At 45.8% G+C, this 23260-nt stretch overlaps 1 protein-coding gene across 6 annotated transcripts in view; it reads left to right on the top strand.

The window, feature by feature from the left end:
• Positions 1-23260, top strand: part of RNF216 (ring finger protein 216) — a 108229-nt gene that overhangs the window by 18365 nt on the left and 66604 nt on the right. For all 6 annotated transcript variants that reach the window (XM_084818314.1, XM_084818313.1, XM_084818309.1 and 3 more), the window contains 10 exons: positions 4184-5014; positions 10384-10460; positions 11539-11641; positions 13870-14034; positions 16201-16315; positions 16837-16976; positions 17665-17715; positions 18610-18747; positions 19747-19895; positions 21886-21964. In XM_084818314.1, the coding sequence (XP_084674440.1) occupies positions 4184-5014; positions 10384-10460; positions 11539-11641; positions 13870-14034; positions 16201-16315; positions 16837-16976; positions 17665-17715; positions 18610-18747; positions 19747-19895; positions 21886-21964 (1848 nt within the window). The remainder of the gene's footprint in view (positions 1-4183; positions 5015-10383; positions 10461-11538; positions 11642-13869; positions 14035-16200; positions 16316-16836; positions 16977-17664; positions 17716-18609; positions 18748-19746; positions 19896-21885; positions 21965-23260) is intronic.

Here is a 23260-nt window from a genome sequence, read left to right as displayed (position 1 = left end):
AATTTTCACTCTGCTTCCAAATGCCTTTGAATGTTGGGGTGGGTGGGTGGGGGGTAACTGCTGTGTGGAGGAAAAGCAAAAGCAGCCGCCGCAGCTAAGTGGTGAGTTTCCGGGACCTCTGTGTGTGTACATAAGGGCAAACGATCCCCTCAGGGTGACGAGACCCCGCTGCTTTGCCTATCTGTGCCTCCCACCCCTTCTGTTTACTGGTCTGCACCCCCACCCATTCCCCTTCTTCCTCTGCTCCCCCCTTTCCCCTTAATTGTGTGTGCCCCCACCCTTTTTGATATCATCACCTCTCCACCCCATCCATTTGTTCATCTGCACACCCACTGCTTCCCCTTCTTCCTCTGCACCCTCTTCCCCTTAATCATTTGTGCCCCCCCCACCCTTCCCCATCTAAGCCCATGCACCCCTACTCCTTTCCCCTTATGCCCATATACCTCTTCCTTTTGTCCATCTCCACCCCCCACACCTTCCCCATCTGTGCTCACCCTCTTCTGTGACGGTCACCCCTTCCCAGACCTCACCCCTAGTTTTGTGCTTCAGATCTCAGCCTTAATTTGACTTTTTGCCCCCTCCCCAGCTTTCCCAAAATGTTATGCGCTACTTACTAGAATGTCAATTCTGGTACAATGGAATTTGCATGTGAAGATTGCAGTGAAAGTAAATATTATTGCCAACCTCTGGTTATCCCAGTCTGGGTGTTCTTGTTTAATCAGTAATTGCTGGTTCCTGTATTTACATTGCAATCCTATGTATGTCTATTTGGGAGAAACTCCCATTGTGTTCAGTGAGATTTACTCCCAAGTAAATCTCATTGAATGCAATGGGAGTTACTCCCAAATAGACATACATAGGACTGCAGTGTAAATACAGGAACTTCCCAAGTAAATCTGCGTAGGATTGCAGTGGTAAAGCTTTCTTGTGTGTATTTGTGTATGTGCCGTCTTTATCTTCACAACAACCCTATAGGTAGGTTAGGCTAAGAGTCTATGACTGGCCAAAGTCAACCAGTGAGCTGTGTGTCTTTAAATATGGATACAATGGGGTCCCACAGGAACCAATATTTGGTCTTGGAACCAATACTTTTCAATTTGTTCATAAAGCCAGTCTGGTGGGGTGGCTAGAGTGTTGGACTGGGACTCGGGAGATCCAGGTTCTAGTCCCCAATGGGCCATGAACCTCACTGGGTGTCTTTGGGCCAATCATCGACTCCCAGCCTAACAATCTTTCAGGGTTGTTGTGAGGATAACATGGAGCAGAGGAAGACGACCATGTAAGCCACTTTGGGTTCCTTGTAAGAGGAAAAAAGGCAGGACATAAGTGTAATAATAATAATAACAACAGTAATCATAATAATAGTAATAATGATAAAGATAATTGATCTGGAACTAGGACCGAGCAGTGAGGTGGCCAAGTTTGCTGATGACAACAAATTATTCAGGGTGATTAAAACAAAGAGGGGATGTGATAAGCTCCAAAAGGATCTCTCCATACTGAGAGAACGGGAATCAAAATGGTAAATGCGGTTCAGTGTACGCAAGTGTAAATTAATACACATTGGGGCAGGCAATCTCAGCTTCACATATACACTGATGCGATCTGAGCTAGCAGTGACTGACCAAGAAAGCGATCTTGGGGTTGTGATGGTCAGCTCCATGAAAATGTCAACCCAGTCTGCGGCTGCTGTGAAAAATGCAACTTCCATGTTAGGCATAATTAAGAAAGGAATCGAAAATTAATCTGCCAATATCATACTGCCGTTATACAAATCTATAGCGTGGCTACACTTGGAATGCTGTGTACCGTTCTGGTCACGCAGAGAGAGAGAGAGTGAGTCTGGTAGCACCTGGCTGGGCATGTACACAGTAACAGACACTCATCTTTTTATTTTTAACATATGTATTTAAAATGACTTATTTATTTACTTAGTTTAGAGTATTGTTATCCCACTCCTCAGCTAAAAAGTCTCCTGGAACAGCTCACGAATAATCAGTAAAAAAAGGCAGTTCCTGCCTGCAGCCTTACAATCTAAAAAGACATGACACGCAAGGAAAAAGGAATAGGGAGGGATGAGGAAAAAATTAAGGATGCGGTCCTAAGCATGGTTAGATGGAAATAAGTTCTACAACTCCTAGCATTCCCTAGGCAGCCATGCTGTCTAAATTTTTTTCTCTGTCTAAATATGCATAGGATTGTGCCCTAAATCTGTTTAGTCACAGCTAACTCTGCATTGGATAGAGTTCAGTGGGTCTTACTTATGAGTAAGTACACATGGATGGAAATGCAGCCTCTGCAGGCTTGAAACCTGACCACAGTCTGCTACTTTAAGATCCAAAAGGGAAGAAAAACATAAAATGAGCTATAATAATTAATGCAGTAAACTGTAACCTATAAACTGTACTAATCAGAACATTTTCCTGCATCATCTTATGTGTGTCCAGCACTCTTAGAATTAAACGGATTCTTAATTCCAGTACAACAATCTTTCAGGTTGTCTCCAAACACAGACACAAAAGGTAAAAAGGTTTCTTTTCATGAGGCAGTCATTTAAAGCTTTTATTTCCTGACACTGGCTACTGAAAAGTTCAAATGAGTTTCATCAGCTTGCACATCACTGAGAAAGCATAACTTCTGGGGCTCATTTATTAATCTAAAAATGGGGCTCGACTCATAGCGTTGGCTGTGATTTTGTATTAGATGTCAACATGGTGTAACGTCCTGGCTGACACTGGTTTGGTTGTCAACTGTGTAATATCCAGTTGTCCAGTACACAAAGCCATGAAATTCATTAAACGAAAAAACCTACGGATTAAAAACAATGTTAAGGCTATACAGCTTTAAACCTGTATAAAGGTTTTGGTGTATACAAGCACCAAAAAGCAAGGAAATTGTCAGCTAAGGCTCACAAGCCTTAACACCACATCCTCCCTCAGGAAGCAGAAATTGCAAGTGAAGTTCTCATTCTCCCAAAGCAGATAAACCTTTCTCCCTCCATTTCAGGGATGACAGCAGTGCAAACAAACCAGGGATAAGCCATGGTTCTGGGTTCAGACAACATGACAAGCCATGGTTGAAACAAGTCGGGCTTTGTAAGCCAAAAACAAACTATGGCTTCTATTTGTGGTTTGTAGCTGGTTAACCCATGTTTTGTTTGTGAGGATCAGTTCATACACAACAACAAGCCAGATTGCAACAAATCACACCATGCTTTAGTGTTATGTGCGAACCAGGCCAATCTCTCTTTACTAGCTGGGAGCAAAAGATTAAAGTTGCCTAAATCATGCAGGGATTTGAGCCCAGGCCTCCTAGGTTGTAGGAAGACACTCTTGCCATTAATAATCTGCATTTTGGCAATGTAGAGCCTCCAAGGTAGCTTGGACGCCTGTTGTCAGGCACAAAGGCAGGGTATGCATATTTTAAATAAATAAATACGTTTAGAACCGAAATATCCTTCAGAAGAAATCATTAGTCTTTTGGGGAAACTCGGAAGACGGTGACAAGGGAGAGGGCCTTTTTGGTGGTGGCCCCAAATTATGGAATGATCTCCTCGATAAGGCCTGCCTGGCACCAACATTGTTATCTTTTTGGCACTAGGTTAAGACCTTTCTCTTCTCCCAGGCATTCAGCAGTATATGATAAGTGTTTAATCGATCCTGGACTGTCTTATGGTTATGGTTGTTTGTTTTTGAGATTGTTTGTTTGAAGTTGTTTTAGATATATGTTTCTTTTGTGTATATTGCCTGTTAATGTGTTTTTATATAAATGGTTTTTAATCTCTATATATTGTATTTTTAATGTTTTTAATCTTTGTAAACCGCCCAGAGAGCTCTGGCTATCGGGCAGTATAGAAATGTAAATAATAATAAGTCTAACAGTTAGACCTGGTTCGCATGTAACAACTGGCCATAAGTTAAACAACCTGTAGTTAGTTGGGGTTGCACGGCAGCAAGTGACGCTACCCCCTGCCCGCTCGCCTCTTCCGTTTTGCATCAGCTTTCATCATTTGATGTGACATCTGAATCCAGAACTCTGGATTGTTGAGGGACAAGGAACCCAGAGCTTTAACTCATGGTTTGTCCAGTGCAGCCCTGCCCATTCATGGGTTAAATAATCCATAGATTGGCATTACGTGTGAGCCAGGCCTTAGACTCTAACTTCTCTTTGTCTCCTTTTAAAGACGGCGACAAAGAAGCTTCTGCGTCCCAACGTGATCAGGCCAGCTGCTCACTGGCAAAGCGTGAACAAGTCAGGGGAAGGCGCATCCAAGGGCGAGGGGGCTGCAGGGCCTCATGATGGGCAGAAGACGAGGGCTCCTCCTTCTTCGAGGCTACATGGTGCTCGCCGGAACTGCATGAAGGGAAGTGGCATGGCCCTGGGCAGGCAGGAGAGAGAGAATGAAGTCTTGGAGCTGCCAGAGTCCCCCGAGCCTGTTGGACCAAGGGAAGTTGCTGGGACTCTTCCAGAGCCTGGACCCAGCATGGCTCGGATGAGAGAGCTGAGACCCAACAATGAAAAGGAGGTCATTAACTTGGAGGAGGTGGTCTTGGTAGCTGATCAGGAAGGGCTGGACCAGAGGGACCAGGAACTGCAACCGAGGCTAGCACCAACCCTTGGAGGGACTGTCAGATGCATCCAGGAGAACACGCGGCTGGATCATCCGTACTTCCAGCCCACTGAGAAGGAGGCCCGGACTGTGGCCGACCTCCTTTCTCCTCGGCAAGTGCCATTGGAAATAGAACTGGGGCCTCTACCGAGGATGTACCAAGAGGAGATCCCTGGGCCTGCCTTTCCCAGGCCCGAACCACAGCAGGATGGGATTCCAGGCCCAGCTTCCCCCCAGCTGGCTCATCCACCAGAGGAAAAGGGAGACCAGCGTCTCGCAATAAACGAACAGGCGGGCCCAGCTTTTCCAGTCCAAGGGTCACTGGATCCTGGCTCCAGTGACGTTCCCAAGCAAGGTGCTGCTCAGCTGGACAAAGACCTTGTTGCTTTGCTCATCAGAGAGACGGTGAGTGCGTTGCTGTTCACTGGGCAGGGCTCATTCACAATGGGGGAGGTAGCAAAGTTGTGGGAAGGGAGGCAAGGGGGGACTGGGGGCTGAAATTAGGCTCATTTTGCTCGTTTGGATCCTTAACATGATCACTGTGGGCCAGTTTTACACAACGTGCAGACCATGGAGCAAGCTTATTCCAAGCTTTCCACACAATGCCCCATTTTTGTGTTAACGCAGTATGCCAGTGACTGATGGCCTGGGTAGATGTACCACTGGCATGTTAAGCGAGCATGCAGATAAGCAAGGACACATGGTAAGTGCATATAAAGTGACTGGGCACATGTGGAAAACGTATGGAGGTAAAGGCTTTCTTCATGGCCCACATCCTGAATAATCCAGGCCTTGATACAATGGCTTACAAATTTCCTGCCTTCAGGGAATCCTTTATGCATAAAGGTATTGCCAAAGGGTCCTTGCGTGTTGGCTGCAGGATCCCAGCTCGTGTCAGAAGGTTCTCAGTGTTTCCTTGCTTGCACTCTCTGTTTGCACAGGGCAGCCTGTTGGGTCCAGCTGTTGGCCATGCAAACTCTGATGGCACCCTTGAATTGGATGTGTAACCCTTGCTTAAATCAGTTCTGTACCAAGGACAGCTGAATGTTGCGGCCTGCCTAAATTTATCTTGTTTTGCTTAATTGATTCAGAGGAAGACAAAGGCCCGCTCCCAACTGTTGTAAATCTAATTCTCGGGTGCCTGAGACTTCAGCACATTTTCTGTATACTTTGAAGCATATCATCACAGGCCTGAACCGAGGTCTAGAAACATGTGGACTTAAATAAAAGCTGAGATTTTTGGAATGCTGGATTGTGTACTGAGTACTGTACGCGTCTTCTCTCTGTGTCTCTTGCTCTCCTGCTAAGCATGCACCCGGTAGCGTGTCCTTCTAGCTGTGCATTGCAAGGAAAGAACCATAATGGCAGCTGCCTTGTCAGCCTTTCCCAATTTTCTTGCCTAGCAGAGGGGAAGCCGATCCTGTTATAACTGTCAGCTAGTGCCATCTGCCTCGGGCTTGCTGCAGCTTTAAGAAACAGCAGCAACACCAGGGATACCTGAGCTGAGGGCTGTTGCCATCTCCTCCCCCCAACCCCCCCCCCCTTCTGCCACTTGGAGCTACCGCAGAGTAGAAAAGATGGTAGCTGAGGCTATGACCATTTTCAGATTCGGGGGCTATTGCTGGTGGAGGAGGATACCTGATGAAATTGTTTGGAGGAAACTTCAGTGAGAGGGAGGGTTAACGGATGCTGCTGTTTTTAAGGTGGCTTAGAGGGCCGCGGTGGCTTAGTGGTTAAGACGCTGAACTGCAGACTGGAAGGTCGGCAGGTCAGCAGTTCGAGACCCGAGTGCCGCGTGACGGAGTGAGCTCCCGTCTTCAGTCCCAGCTCTTGCCAACCTAGCAGTTCGAAAGCAAGAAATTGCAAGTAGATAAATAGGTGCCGCCTCGGCGGGAAAGGTAACAGCGTTCCGTGCACCTCGGTGTTCAGTCATGCCGGCCACATGAACACGGAAGCGTCTTCGGACAGCGCTGGCTCTTCGGCTTAGAAACGGGGATGAGCACCGCACCCTAGAGTCGGACATGACTGGTTGGGGACACCTTTACCTTTAAGCTAAAGTCCATTTAATTTTTCCTCTCCCTGCCCCCATCCCTTTTTCCCTCATATACTGTGTCTTTTTTAAGATCGCAAGCCTGCAGGCAGGGACTGTCTTGTTTAATGATTCTAAGTTGCTCTGGGAGTCTCTTTTGGCTGGAGGGTGGTGGTGGTAATATTTTAATAAATAATTAAAAAATCAAAAATTATACACAAGTAAGTAATCTACCATTTTGGGGCAAGGTAATCGAGAAGGCAGTGTCCATTCAACTCCAAGCAGTCTTGGATGAAACTGATTATCTGGACCCATTTCAAACTGGCTTCAGAGCAGGATACAGAGTTGAGACTGCCATAGTCGCCTTGGTGGATGATCTTTGCCTGGGAATTGATAGGGGGAGTGCATCATTGTTGATTCTTTTGGATCTCTCAGCAGCATTTGCTACCATCCACTATGGTATCCTTCTGGATTGCCTGAGGGAGTTGGGGGTTGGGGCACTGCGCTGCAGTAGTTCTACTCCTTTCTCTCAGGACAGTTCCAGATGGTGTCACTCAGGGATAGTTGTTCCTCGAAAAAAGAACTACTATGTGGAGTCTGTCAAGGCTCCATTCTATCCCCAATGTTGTTCAATATCTACATGAAACCGCTGGGAGAGATCATCAGGAGGTTTGGGGCTGAGTGTTATCGGTATGCTGATGACACCCAAATCTATTTCTCCTTAACATCTTTATCCAAGGAAGGTATGGCTCCTCTGAATGACTGCCTGATGTCGGTAATGGGTTGGATAAGGGAGAACAAGCTGAAATTGAATCCAGGCAAGACAGAGGTGCTCATCGTGAAGGGTCTTAATTCAGGTATTGAGGTATGTCATTCAGTTCTGGATGGGGTTGCAGTCCCCCTGAAGGAGCAAGTTCGTAGCTTGGGGATGCTTCTTGACCCAGCCCTACTCCTGGCACCCCAGGTGGAGGCAACAGTGAGAAGTGCCTGTTATCAACTTCAGCCGATACACCAGCTACGCCCATTCCTGGAACATGTGGACCTGGTAACGGTGGTGCACGTGCTGGTAACCTCTTGACTTGATTTCTGCAATGTGCTCTACTTGGGGCTGCCTTTACATTTAGTTCAGAAGCTTCAACTGGTACAAAATTTGCCAGCCAGGTTGGTCTCTGGGACATCCCGTGGAGACCACATTACACCGGTTTTAAAATCTTTACACTGGCTGCCAGTTTGTTTCCAAGCAAAATGTAAAGGGCTGGTTCTTACCTTTAAAGCCTTACATGGGGCTAGGTCCAAGGTACCTTAGGGAGCGCCTTCTCCCCTACATCCAAGTCCGCCACCTAAAGTCCTCTGAGGGCTCTCTGCTGCGGCTGCCTAATGTGAGATTGGCAGCCATGCGCAAGAGGAGTTTTTCCTTTGCCGCCCCTCAATTGTGGAATGACCTGCGGATTGAAATGCACCTGCTGCCCTCATTGAAGATTTTTAAGCAGGCATTAAAGACACTATTATTCTGGCAGGCCTTCCCTTTTTAGAACTCCTGTTTGTTCTGCTGACTTTTGTATACTGTTTTAAGCAGTTGTTTTAAGCTGTGTTTCATTGTAGGATTTTTTAAAAATTGTTTTTAATTCAAAGTTGTTTTTAGTTATATGTTCGTAAATATTGTCCATATGTTTTATGTAAATGGTTTTTGAACTGTGTATATTGTATTTTAATGTTTTCACTTTTGTAAACTGCCCAGAGAGCTTCGGCTATGGGGTGGTAAAGAAATAATAATAATAATAATAATAGGAGAACTGAATGGGTAGAAAGGTAAGATACAAATCTTTTAAATTTAAGAAATAATAGGATTGCATCCTCGCTTTCACTTAGAGTCCTCTTTCATATGGCCTCACATCCAATTCTTGTAATGACTCATTCTCAGGATTTTTTTATGTGGAACGAAAAATTATTATTTAATGCACATGATAATTGGAATTAAGTTACGGCAGGCTTGTAAACTAGCCACGTGCATTGTTGGTTGGGATGAGTAAGGATTGCCTCCGGGTAGGGAAACTTCACAAAAGTTGGTGGTTCTTGGTTTGTTTGTTTGTTTTTAATCCTAGAACATAAAAGTGTGGGCAGACAAGCCAGTAGAAACCTGTCTCTGTTTTCAAGGTTGCATTATAAGCACTGAAATTGTTTGTGAGACATCTTGCCCTGGATTTGTCCCAGAGACACAAAATAGTGGTTAAAACGATGCTTCTTTGTGATGTGCTTTACAGGTCCGCCCCCACCCCACCCTACCCCAAATCATTTTGTTGGGGATTTGTTAAATAAAACTAGGGCCATTGCTCAATTAAAGACAACTTAGTGGAATAAGTGTTCAGTCGCTGAGTTACTAGGACAAAATGGGGTCATTCCATGATTGGTGGGAAAGTCAGGACAGATAAAAGGAAGAACTTCTTCACACAGCATATAGTTAAACTGTGGAGTTAGCTACCACAAGATACAGTCATGGCCACCAATTTGGATGGCTTTAAAGGGAATTAGCCTTATCCTCCATTAATTGGTCTAAGAATAGCAACCAGTCATGATGGCTTCCAGTATCAGAGGCAGTAATACTCTATACCAGTTGCTGGGGAACATGAGTGGGAGGGTGCTGTTGTGCTCACGCCCTGCTTGTGGGTTTCCCATGGGCACTGGGTTGGCCACTGTCTGAACAGAGTGCTGGACTAGATGGACCCTTGGTCTGATCCAGCATGGCTCTTACATTCATATGAGTCCTTTTTTTCCCAGCTAGTTGGATGTGTCCTTAGTTGTTGAAAAAGGGCTTTGATTAAGCTGACCAGTCAGTCGGTTAAAAGTTGCAGAGCCAGGTTTTCTTAGAATTTCTTTCCTCCATTTACTTGTGGTGTTTTGCTGCCTTAGTCCATAAGTTTTATGAAGGATGTGGTATTATTTCATTTGTATTTTGTTTGAATTATGATGTCCATTGTACATTGCCCTAGAATCCATGGACTAAGGGCGGTTTAGAAATATTTATATAAATAAATAGAATTTCATCCCACACAGTCTAAAGATTCCTGATGAATAACAACATCTTGGAGGGAGCAATCCTATGTCCCCTAAGCAGCATCTGGGGGGACATAGGATATTTCAGTTTCCTGGATCCAAGCTCAGAGATGGGGCTCCGAGCCCGGAGCCAGGAAACTGCCCTTCCCGCCCCCTCTCCAGCACGGAGAGAACCACGCTTGCTGCTGTCATGAGCTCACAAATGCAAGTTCATAGGAGGGGAAAGGGGGTGTTCCTGGGGGGGGGGGCAGCGAGGGGAGGAGACTGGGGATGTGGGAATATGAGGTATCTCCAGCCATCCCTAGCCTCCGTCCCTCCCCGAAGTTTCCACTAGATGGGTGAAATCACCTGTCTAGCTAAAATGCAGAGCAGAAGGTGTGAGGCACCTCCCACTCTCCATAATATACTCATACTCCTCCGAATTCAGAAGCTAACGAGTAGCCAGGGTTCATCCCATAGGGCTGCACTCTAAAACGCTGTTTATGGAACATGCTCCTTTCTTAGCGTATTCCAGTGGTTGGGGATGCGCAGCTGATGTGCAGATACTACAGTGGGAAGACTTTAATCTATAACTGTTGCCCTCTTTGCATCAAAACTTCCCCCCCGCTCTCTCCATTTTAAATGTGAAGCTTTTCTTGAACTACTTGTCAATCCAAATGGTATTTCTCTCTCTCTCCTCTGCCCCGAAATCCAGGAAGCAAGGTTTCCAGACGCAACAAGAGACTACATTGAAGAACTAATACAAAGCAAAAACTGCTGTGACTTAAACATGTAAGTATGGAAGGCTTTGTGGGACAGTCGTAACCCTATTAATGATACTTAAAAATGTACAGCTGAACCAAGAACTAAATATTATTGCTGCTGTTGCTTTAAATGTTTTATGCTGCTCTTTTACTTGTATTTTGCATCATTTTAAAATGTTACCTTGTAAAGCATCTTGAGAAGGCTTGGGTCTCGTGGGCTGCATTCCAGCAGTGGATATGGGCAGATGTAATTCCTACCAACTTGGACATTTTTTCGCCAAGCATACAAAGCACAGCTCATTCTATGTATGTATACTCAGAGTTAAGTCACAGAAACAGACTTTTAAACGAGCCTCCTCTTTCCACAGCACTTCCTTATAGGACCAGTTTAAATACCTTCCTCTTTTAAATACTTTTAAAGGTATTTAAAAAAACAGGTTCTTTAAAGTTTAAATGCCTTTGAAGTCCTTCTTACCTCTGATCACTGGAGATAAGAGCAGGGTTTTCCAACACTGTGCTGAAGAAAGGCTGTTTGGCATTTTGCCTTGGTGGAAGAGGTGACTTACAAATCCTGCCTTGTCTCAGAAGATGGAACGCTGCCCTGAGATGGTGCCTACCTTCAACCCATATGTGCATCATCTAAAAATAGTGGGGGTGTTCTTTCAGAACAGTTGCTTTATGCAAATGTATGCAGGTCAGATCAGTCAATTGATTTATAATCGTATGACTGATCAGTTAAGGTTTCTTTAGTTGAGTAGTAGCCCTGGCACTAACTTACCCAAATCAGCATAAGCAGGATCTGTAAATCAACCTTTGCAAATGTTAGATAGTGCTCATACCATTGCTTTCAACACTTGCACTCTCCCCTCTAAACCCCTTTCCTCTCCTCCTCCTCCTCCTGATACTGCTTGCCTATGGTCCAACTCCCCCTTGCACTTCCCTGTTGCACCGGGTTCTCATATTTCTCTTTCACCTGCTGCTTTCCTGAGCAACAAAACCATATCCATCTGCCAAGGCTCGGTTGTTATTTGGGGGCAGGGGAGGGCGGTGGGGGGGATGTGCAGAAGAACGCCTTTCCAAAGTAACTGTCTTCCTTTGCTTTGCAGACTTTGTAATTTTCTTCTGGAAAATCCAGATTATCCAAAGAAGGAAGGCAGAGTGGTTTTAAACCCAAATAGCAGCCTTCTCTCCAGCCAAGATGAGACAAAGGCAAGTGAGAAACTTGCTTCGTTTTGCAAATTCAGTAATATTTATTGAGGCTGGCTTTGCTGTAAGAGGCTCATATCTTGCTCCTGGTGCGCAGGGGTGGGCTGGGAGTGGTGAGGAGGGGTATCAGAGAGAAAATACGAATGTGTTTGTATTTATGTTCCCACGATGTTTCCCAGATGTTTCCCTCTGGCCAAAAAAGGCTCCCTCCTGCCCTTGCTTTAGAAAGAGACATGCACTTGAAAATATGAAGGGAGGCTGCTGTTCTAGTTTCATTCTCGTGCGTGCGTGTGTGTGTGTGTGTGTGTGTGTATTGGGTTTACTTTTGAAGTCTGTAAGGGCAGGTTTGAAAGACTTTCCATGAAGCAAAGTGAAATTGATTTAAATCACCAGGGAGGGATGGTGGTGGACGCTTGTCTTAAATGTGTGCCTGATCTTAAAAATTTCCAATTTGCAATTCATTTCGGGTACACATGTGCACAAGAATCGTTGAAACACATTGGGTAGTGGAACTTGTTATTCTGCCTTTGAGCGTACACCGGAACCCTTGGTTATGCGGCCTACCTGCCTCTTGTGCTACAGAACGATGTCTGCCTGAGGTGTTCTATGAGAAAAAGATGGCAAGTTGTGATGAAGCGGTCTGCTTTTGGAGGATTTACCTATTGATCAAATTTGAGTAGGAAAAAAAGAACAAATGCACAGGTATAGGATGGCAGGGGGATAACTGGCACGGCAGTTGTACGTGTGAAAATAATCTTGTAAGTCCTCACAGCAAGAGCCAAAAGTTTTTTTTTCTCTTCTGTAAGTTGGCTGAAATGTGTGTCTATAAATATAAATTAACATAGGCAGATTTCATTTTATGTTTCTGTCCTGTGGTTCTGTGTCCTCTGAGTCTTAAATACCTAAGAACACCCCTGCGGCTTGGCCACAAAGCCTAACAGCAACTTTGGGCCAGTCACTGACCAAAGTGGCTTGTTTAAGGTGCAGCGCATGCTGGGCACAATTTGCATAAAAACATAAGAGCTGCACTGGATCAGACCAAGGGTCCGTCTAGTTCGGTGTTCTGTTCACACAGTGGCCAAGCAGCTGCCCACAGGAAACCCACAAGCAGAACATGAGTGCAACAGCACCCTCCTGCCCATGTTCCCCAGCAACTGGTGTACATAAGCACACTGCCTTTGATACTGGAGGTAGCAGATAGCCATCAGGATTAGTAGCTATTGATAGCCCTCTCCTCCATGGATTTGTCTAACCCCTTTTAAAGCCATCCAAAGTGGTGGCCATCACTGTATCTTGTGGAAGTGAATTCCATAGTTTGACTGTGTGCTGTGTGAAGAAGTTCTTTTGTCTGTCCTGAATTTCCTACCAATCAGCTTCATGGCATGACCCCATTGGGTTCTAGTATTATGAGAGAGGGAGAAAAATGTCTCCCTGTCCACCCACCCTGGCGTGGCTTGTTGTGTCATCTAGACCAGGGTGGCGTGGCTTATTGTGGGGGGAAACAACTCTCAGATAACCCATGGGCTGTTGCTGAGTTATTTGAGGGTTGTTTCCCTCTCCAGCAAGCCATGCCCCCTGGATTTGGACGACATGACAGGCCGCACCTGGACGGGCGATTCTGCAGATCATGCCTGGTGCACGCCGTGACTTAAGCCACCATGGCTTGTTTAGCCTAAGATGATTGTGCAAACCGACCCACTATCTCTTAGTCTGATCTACGTCATGGTGTTGTTTTGAGAATAAATGTGAGTGGGTGGCAGCAGTGGGGATCATGAATGCCACCTTGAGCTCCTTGACAGAATCATAGAATCATGGAATTGTAGGGTTTGGAAGGGGCCTACAAGACTTATCGAGTCCAACCCCCTGCTCAGTGCAGGACACCTGATTCCCAGGCAGTCCCCCATCCAAGTTCTCACCAGGGCTGACCCTGCTTAGCTTCTGAGATCAGACAAGATCAGGCGCAGCTCGACATCACAGAATCATAGGGTTGGAAGGGGCCTACTATCGAGTCCAACCCCCTGCTCAGTACAGGATGCCTGATTCCCAGGCAGTCTCCCATCCAAGTACTCACCAGGGCTGACCCTGCGTTGCTTCCGAGATCAGACGAGATCAGGCGCATCCAGCCCTTTGCTCGAAGGGTGGGATACAACTTCAGTTAACACCATAAAAGTTCAAGATTGGCCAGCTGTGCACTGATTCTCTCCTCCCCACCCCCGCCTCTCCTTTTTTAGGTGCCTAAAGTGGACTACTTTGACTTTTCCAAACTTTATCCACTTGACCAGCGTTGCTTTATCCAAGCAGCTGACCTCCTCATGGCAGACTTCAAGATGCTGAGCAGCCAGGACATCAAGTGGGCTCTGCATGAACTCAAGGGACACTATGCAATCACGCGAAAGGTCCGTCCCGCTTAGTTCCTCTATTTTCTTGTCCTCCTCCTCCCCCCGCCCTCACCCACAGTGTGCTTTCGTCAGTATTGGGAGGGAGGTGTGCAGCCTATCCTAGGAAGCAAATCCCCCCCGGGGGGGGTGCGGGGGAGGCTTGGGAATGGGCTGACGGCACTTAATGCAGCAGCCTTGCTGAAGCAGAAAGGGGCAACCCAATGGTCAAAGTAGTCCCAGCAATCTATTTATTACCTATTTCTTTAAAACGTGGCTGCCCTATCTTTCTATAAAATGTCCAAGGCAGCTTGCAACAATTAAAACTAATAGAACAGTAAAATGAACAATGACATCGAAGAACAGAGAAGGAAATAAAATCCAAATGACAGCTTAATGATTAAAAATATAAAGAGTCAATAAAACATGCTGGCAGAAATTTAAACCAATTACCTACAGAGCAAGCTACACAGTAACAGTAGGTTCTAGTCACAAAAGTTTGTGCCAATATAAATGTGTTCGTGTTTAAGGTGCCACAACACTCTTTGTTGCTTTTTGTGCAATAGACTAATATGGCTACCCCTCTGGAAACTAGTATGGTGTGTGTGCGTGCGCGTGCATGTGTTTAATGGGAGAGAGAATGAATGAATGAATGAATATCTGACCAAGAGGAGGTAAAAAAAAAAAACTTCCTACAAACCAAGTACCTTTCTAAAAAGAAAGCTCTTCTAATTCATCTGTGTCTACTTTTGCATTACAATTTGCTTTACAATTCTAGCAAATCAAGGCAGGTTTTCCCAGAACCAATTTTTATAAATGCATTCTGTGCCAAGAGAACTCCGATTCTCTACACAAAACAGCTCCAAATGTGCAGGTTTGTGTTGTCTTGCATAAGCATGCCTGTACCTAAGGGATGGTCACTGGCAATTTTATCTGCCCCCAGAGGCCCTATGGATGAATGGATGAAAAAATGGATTTTTTCATCACTAATAGATGAAAAAATGCACTGAACCATTTCACTCATAAGGAAAATAATTTCAAAATATATGAAAGAGATAGTTTAGGCTTAACTAAAACCACTTCACACATTACATTTTTGGAGCACACTTAAAACATCTTAGGTATACACCTGAATAATGTGTGAATGTGATAAACATACTTGCAAGCATGTGGGCTGTACAGGTATGCTAATCAGAGATCAGATTGGCTGCAGATTCCTGACAAGAGGACAGTTGGTGGCAAGCCCTGGTTGGCCTACGTGCTATTTTCTGTCAAATATTTTTACCCATCTTTCCAGCAAATTAAATTTCAAGGCAACTTACAAAAATTAAAAACCGATAGGTTTGTATTGGCTAAGAATAAGAATTTAAACAGTGACACCATTTCAGATTGGCAGCATTAAACATACAATAAACCCTAACAACCTGTTGTTAAAATCTTCTACAGGCTTTTAATAAATAAGTGTCCTAGGGGAAAGTAAAGCAGGTACCAGGTGAATATCTTTGCATAGGCAGGTGGAGCCTTTGTCTGATTGATCTCCACTGGCTTTGTGGGGGCAACTGTTCCCCCACTTGCCCTATAATTCCAGTCTCATTTGGGGAGTTGCTTGCTGCTTTCTCGCCGTTTGAGGGCTTAGTGAGACCAAGGGGTTTGGGTTGCCAAGACACTTCGCTGGCAGAGGCAAAGGACAAGATGTACAAAATTCCATGTACAAAAGCCGACTGGACTGGCAGATGAATCTATCTTCAACACTGATGGGGCAGCTTCCTCCACTGCACCTGAACGCAGCAGGCTAACTTCAGAGGTGCAGAGCAGGCCGCATGGCACACAGGTCTCTCCCCGACACCTTGCTGCCACCTTCCAGCATCTGCCTCCTGAAGCAACTGCTTCACTCTGCTTCCTGTTAGGGCCAGCCCTGGTGAGATCCTGATCTACTCTCATTCCAATGCCCGTGTTAAATGAGAACTTCTCAGTCCACAGATCCTTGCACTCAGCAGCTGTATACATGCATTCAGCTGTGTGTAACAGTTGATGTTTGTTCGTCTGTGTAGTTGGTACCAGCTTGGAGTGGGGGACCCAGAAAATAATGTGCAGTCTTGACCTCTGCTTCACAGATGGCTGCAGAAATGTCTGCCTGTGTTCATGAATTCTTGTTCACTTGCTTGCTTGCCATTTTCTTTTCTTTAGGCCTTTTCTGATGCCATCAAAAAATGGCAGGAACTGTCTCCTGAAACCAGTGGGAAGCGAAAAAGGAGGAAAGAAATGAACCAGTATTCCTACATAGACTTCAAATTTGAGCAAGGTAAGGAGCTGCTGCTTGAGCGCTGGCTCTCGGTGGCCTCGCGGGGCATGGTTCAAGGCTCTGGAGACAAGGTATAAAACACTACTCAGCCTGTGCCCTAAAGAATGTGTCTCCATCCTGCTTAATGCACGTTTGCAGAATGTATACACAGATAGTACAATTCAGTCCTTCTTGGTACCGGGTTTGGGTTGCCTTATCTTAGCCTGCCAGTTTCTCTTCAGCACGGAGTACACACATCCTTGATTTGTATCAGGGTGTTTGTGGTTCTCTTTGAAGGTTTCTCAACCTTCAGTTTCCCGCATCTGTAATGTGGGAATGACTTAATGACCCTCACTGACTAGAGCTTTTAGTCAAGTGAATGCAGTAACAAATAGATCTGGTGTTGGATCCTAACGGGAGCAGGGTATGCAAAGGGGGCCGCTTTGCAGGGAGCCCTTGCTCTCCTGCCATTTCCTCCTTATTAAGAGAAGGGCTGGTTTTGTAAAACATCTGTCTGCCATTCTTTCACATTTTCACCTTAGGCGCTATGAAAATTGAGAAGCGCATGTTCTTCCTGGAGAACAAGCGGCGGCACTGCAGGAGCTACGACCAGCTCTCTCTCCTCCCAGCAGTGCAGCTGGAGCGGGAGTTCTATGAACAGAAGATCAAAGAAATGGCAGAGGTGAGTGGTGTCCTGTGCACACAGTCAGGGGCTCTCTTGGCAGCTGAGATTCAGTGAATTGTGGTGTGTCCACTGATCCACTGGACACTAATACCCTATAATATTTTCACCCCCAACACTTTATCTGACAAGCACGCATGCTGAATTTACACCGACAGTTACCGGGGGGGGGGGCGTTCTATTGCAAATATTACAAAGTGTGGACAACGCTCCTTTGGAACACTTGTGTTGCACTCATCCGGGCATCTGTTAGGGAGTTAAGTTTGCTCAGTCTAGCGTGGAGCTGCCTGTAGCAGTTTGACCATCTAGGTCTCCGTAACATCACAGTTTGAAAGCATATTCTGAGCAGCCCTTGGGTCCTTTGGAAACTTGTCAGGGATTCCTCGGTAAGATGATCAGCCGTGGCAGGTATTCCATTTAATTTAAAAAACGGAGCAGAGCCACCGTTGTTTGAGAGCTGATCACCGTGTATAAACCTTTATAGTCCAGCCTTCCCATACCTGGTTGTGCCCCCCAGATGTGATGGGCTACAGCTCTGAGAATTCCCAGCTAGCATGGCTAACAACTGGAGGGCACCAGGTTGGGGAAGGCTGTTATAGTCTGTTGTAGGAGAAGACAGGAAGCTATATGTTACAGAAGACTGAAATATGTTAATGGACCTGAGTGTGTGTCTTGTCTCTTTTGTCAGCATGCAGATTTCCTCCTTGCCCTGCAAATGAACGAAGAGCAGTATCAAAAAGTAAGTAGCCCAGTGGCAGGGGGAGAGAGAGAGACTTTCATGCCAAATGCATACGGGGAAGTAGAGATGTAAAACTTCTGAAAATGTTTGAAGCCATGGGAAAAAAACAAAGTTTGGGGGAAATCAAAAAATAAGCAATACTTTTTAAGTTTTAGCACACCTGCCTCAGCCTGGAACCACTGGAGAAAAGATCATTTGTATGTAACATAAATTTCCATGCTCGGGGGTTCTGGGGTGGAGGCAGTCTTCCCACCCCTGTAAAATAAAGAAATAAAGAGAGAGAGTGAAAATCTGAACATGACAATCAGAGCAGAGGCCTGAGCCCGTGTCCTCTGATTTATTTATTTATTTATTAAATTTATTAATCGCCCATCTGGCTAGTCACCCAGCCACTCTGGGCGATGTTCTTTTTGTTCTATTTGGATGTCTAAATTGCCTGCATCCAACTTAGAGATTCTGAGTCCAGTGGGACCTCTTGATTCTCCCTTCCTTTAGTGTGTACTTACCAGTTAGCGCGCTTATACTGTTGAATGGCTTTCTTGTAATTTTTTATATATACTTTTCACTTCTTAGGGCGAAGGGGTTTTCTTCCAGGCTCTGGGCTTGGTCTGGGAGCGGAGGGGAAGCCCCTCTCCTTGGTGTCATTTCTTGGTGGAGCCCCGTCTGCCAATCAGGAGGAGGTGCTTATAGTGAATGACGCAACTCTTGGGTGGAGCAGATCACGTGGGTCTCATCCAATCACTTCCCCCCATTCAAAGCTTCAAAGCCCAAGCAGTATGCCCTGACATGGTTGCCTTGCTCACCTGCAGCCCCCAGACATGTGGGATTATATTACGGACACGTGGCTCCATTTGAAGGACAACGTTGAACTAATCTTTAGGAATCGATTTGCAGGATGGCCAGATGATTGAGTGCCGCTGTTGCTATGGGGAGTTTGCATTTGAAGAGTTGACACAGTGCGCAGATGGACACTTGTTTTGCAAGGAGTGCCTAATAAAGTATGCTCAGGAGGCAGTCTTTGGCTCTGGAAAGGTAAGGACACCCTCACCAGGAAATGAAAGGTGGCTGGAGACTCATATCTAGTTATGTGAAAACTTGTCTGCAAAGTCTTTCAATGTCACCAGACATCCTCCTCTTTCACACCTTCTGCTGTGTGTTTCCTGTTCTCTGCCTCTTCTTCTTTACTTCTGGTTTTTAGCCGTGTCATTCCATGTGACTCTGTCCACAGCTGTGTCCCTGCACATTTTTGGCCAAGTTCCTTGTCCTTGTTGCAGGGTGGTGTGAGCTGGGCACTCCTGACCGGAATGCCTCCATGGACCGAAGGTGCTTGGAATGCGGAACATTTTGTTTTGGCTGTGTAGAAACTACCACGTCATGTGTGTTCTGCTTCCTATAAGAAAATGACCGTCTTGCGACTATGCAGTGTTCTGTCCCACATTTTAGGACAGACACTGGTCATGGAGCACAACACGCTTTTGCTTTTCCTTGTCTCTACAGTCCTCTGTTCTTTTCTAAATTATTTCCTATTGGGTTTTTTGTTTCGTTTTGCTGCCTGAGTGTTAAATGCCAGTCTCCATTTTAGGTCAGTGCTTGCTCGTCACTTGGAGTGATGATGCTTGTATTCTAATGGTGGTCCCTCTTAAATGTCTGTGCTAGTCCCTCTTCGGCAGCATTCTTCTAATCAAAGTTTTTTTGTATGAAGGATGTTCTTTGTGTGCAGCACTGCTTTGATTCAGCAGTAGGAAGACCCAACGTATAGGGTGTTCATATATGGACCTGTGAGCAGGAATTCTTACTCATGCTGTCAGCAAAGTACTTATTAAGAGTAGCCTTGGGGAAAAGTGTCTAGCTCGGTTTCCCGCCTCTAAAAAAAAATGGAAGCCCATCATGACCCATTTCCTTGAGTTCTTGGTAAGGGTAGCTAAATGGTGCAAAACAGCTCTGCATGTCAGGATATACTATGTGAATGATTAAAAATGAAATGATGCTCATCTTCTATAATCTCCCTCTCTTTTCTTCCCCTGTATGTAGTCAGAGCTCAGCTGCATGGAAGGGAGTTGTACATGCTCATTTCCGACCAGTGAGTTGGAGAAAGTGCTTCCCGAAAACATCCTCTGTAAATACTACGAGCGGAAAGCAGAGGAAGAGGTGGCTGCTGCTTGTGCAGATGAGTTAGTCAGGTAAGGGTAGCCTTTGGTCTGAATTGTTCAGGGGTTCTGAGGTTCCCAGCCACTTTGGGCCACTTCACACTATACGTGAAAGCAAATGCTTGCTGATTACCGCGTGTGCACACAGCAGGTAAACTGTGGCCAGTTCTGGCTCCCTGGTGTGTGCAACTCTATGGTGCAACTGGAAAGTCAAGTTGCTCACATACGTGCATGACAGTAAAAAGGTAGGTCTGTGTGCCTGTGCAGCTGTTGGCATTATTGAATGCAACTATAGTTATCTGCAGCTTTTGTTCTTTATCCTTGTTCCTTTCGTTCTTTCTGTTGCCCTGGCCTGCCACTGGCATATTTGTCCTCTTCCCTCCTTGTCCTCTTTGTATTCCTTTTGTATCATGTCTGTTAGTCTTTGCAGTGTAAAATAAACTGCCTTGAGTGCTTTGGCAGAAAAGCATGATATAAATGTAGCAAATAAATAAAGCTAGTCTATCTGGACAGAGGTGGAGAGAAGGCCCACGTTTAATAATGGAGTTCCACTAAATATGTGCATTTACCTATTAGAAGATCCCATAAGCAAAGCCTACAGGGACTGGCAGCAGCCCCTAAGAACCACCTTCCAGGAATGGTAAGCCCTGTGCCTCCAGGACCCTTCAGATGGGCCTGATCAATGGTATCAAAGTCTCTGTAAATTCCAGCAGAACCAACAGGATCACATTCCTCCTGCCTGGCATTTTTATTTATTACATTTATATCCCCCTCCCCTGGTACTGAGAAGCTTGGCCATGATGGCTTTTACACATGTATTTTGTTGGCATCACCCAAGCACCTTGTCTAACACGCCTTTGTTCTGGGAAAGGCTGCATGGGCAAGAGACTCGTGGCAGGTAGGAGCCGTCATTGTAAGTTCATGATTGCAAGTTAATGAGCCACGTGTCATCTGCTGTAACCGAATCAGTAGGAATTGCCCTCATGTGAGTAGAAAAACAATGGGAATTCTGGATAATCCCTACTGTTGAGCACCCTGCAAGGTAACCTACACATTGGCCAAACGAACACCTTCCAGTCCCGAAGCATCCTTGTTGCAAGGTAAATCAGTAGGTTAAAGCCTGGGTCTCCACTGTGGTCTCTTCTGTTCTGGGAACCTCTGCCCATTTGTTCCATCGAAGTCTGGCCTTTAGCCAGCCAGCCCAAATTCAGTCAAGAAGCCAGGAACCTCTCTAAGTCTGTTCATTCTAGGAGCCAGGCTAGAGAATCTTTTGTTTTCTCACGGTCGCAGTGCCTTTCTTCTGCCTTTGTGGTGCTACAGAGTTCCGACCAAAACAGTGCCAGTGTGGTGCAGTGGCAAATGTATCGGACTGGGAGCAGAGACGCCCCAAGTTCAAATCTTTGCTCAGCCACAAAGCTAGCTGGGTGACCGTGGCCCATCACTATCTCTAGGCCTGACCTATCTCACAGGGTTGTTGTGAAGATAAAAAAAAATGGGAGGAGGAACCATGTATGCTTCCTTAAGCTGTTTAGGGCAAAGGTGGGATATAAACGTAACGCAAAATTATAATTATGAACAACAAAGTAATCTACGCTTACCCAATATTCTCCCCGAATAGGTTGACGCTAAACTGGGGTGGTGGACAACCTGGAAAATACATATTCAGCAAATACTACCGTTGGCATTTTTTTAAACTTGGAACATAAGAAGAGCTCTAGTGGACCAGACAAAAGGTCAATCTGGTGTAGTATTCTCCATCCTACAGTGGCCAGCCGGGTACTTCTGGGAAGCCCACAAACAGGGCCTGAAGGTAGTAGCCCCACCCCACTACTGTACCCCAGCAAGTGGCCTTCAGTGGAGTACTGCCTTGGCCCATGCATGTTCCATATAGCCATCATGGCTAATAACCGTTGATAGCTCTCTCCTCCATGACGTTGTCTAATCCCCTCTTAAGGTTATCTAATTGACAATACAGCGAGGGGCTGATATGTTGCCCTCAACGCCATTTTTTCTTGCCCCACAGGTGTCCCTTTTGCAACTTCCCAGCTCTACTGGACAAGGATGTGAAGCGGTTCAGCTGTCCTAACCCGCGTTGCAGGAAGGTAGGAGGTGGATCTTTTATCTAGCAATGAACTGGTGACACAGCATCGCAGGTGGCAGTAAATGACAGCATCAAAGGGGCAAGGTTATGGCTACTGTTGTTTGGCTCGGTGGTATATAGAGTGGCCCAGAGACCTCAGGAGGGGGCTTTGCACTTAGGCATGTTTCAGGGCAAACAGTCTCTTGCTAGGAGCACTTAGTAAGAACTGTGTGTGCATAACAGAGCTTCACAGTAGGAGAGATGGGAACATCTCTCCTGGCAAGCCTGGCAAGGCAAATCCCTTGAGGGCGGATTAGGGCATGCTGATGTGGCTAAAGTGTAAGCTGGGGCAAGCCAAGCAGCGGCTTAAATGTGCAGATGTCTTTTATCCGCTTTGTGGGAAAAGTCTTTCTGGTGCACTTTCTGGTGGCTGCAGTCAGCGTGCTACATAAGGCACCCTCCTGTATTCCCACGAGCTGAGGCTTAAAAGCAGACACATGATGCTTTTTTGGTGTCACCCTAGCATTGAGTGCTGTGTTCCTCCAGTGGCTGTGGCACAGAACGCCAAGTGATTGTGCATTGGTGGGGCTGCAGGGAAGCATGTTGCTTCCAACTGTAGCCGCTGGCATTGGAAGAGACCAACCCAGTGAAAGCTTTCTTTCCAGTGAGTCTACGTTTGATAGCACCGTCTCAATAATATATATTAGTTTGGAAACAGGAAGTGTGCCTGTAGGATGTCAAAAAGCGAAAACCACTAGATGGCACCCTTGGTTTATCCACAGTTGGAAATAATTCTACGCCATCTGCACCTCTTTCTCTCCCTCCCTCCCTATTTAAAAGTTGGATCGTCTCTTTAAAGGCACAACAGAATCCATGTGACTCCAGTGAGCTCAGACCTTTAAAGCCTTTTGTTTAGTTATCTCTCACATCTTGTAATTCCACCCTTCCTCTAAGGAGCTATCCCATTTAACCCTGAGAGAGGGCAGCTTGACAAAGGCCATAAACTGAGCTTCACTGGGGACTTGAACCCAGGTTGTTGTGGTTCAACTCCCAACACTCTGTCCGTCACATCAAACTGGCCCAGCGGCTTTGTGCTGGCTTTAGAGTTAGAAGTAGGTAAAGAGTGGTCTGGTAAGCTTCCCTTAGGAAGGTGTCTGCTCAGCTCTCTCAGATTCTGGCTTGCCCCAAGGCTTATCATCATGAACATGCCTATAATTTCATGAGGAATTCTAATGTAAACAATTCGTTTGTAATGCACTGTGATGACCATCGTTGGCTTTGTGCCTCCTTAACATGTCTTTTCTCTACTGTGACTGGG

Source organism: Heloderma suspectum, chromosome 12 (assembly GCF_057233095.1).
Source record: "Heloderma suspectum isolate Gila_16-S chromosome 12, 16-S_ref, whole genome shotgun sequence".
Classification (NCBI taxonomy): Eukaryota; Metazoa; Chordata; class Lepidosauria; order Squamata; family Helodermatidae; genus Heloderma; species Heloderma suspectum.
Note: the sequence above shows the minus strand (reverse complement) of the source record. Positions and strands in the feature narration are given on the sequence as shown.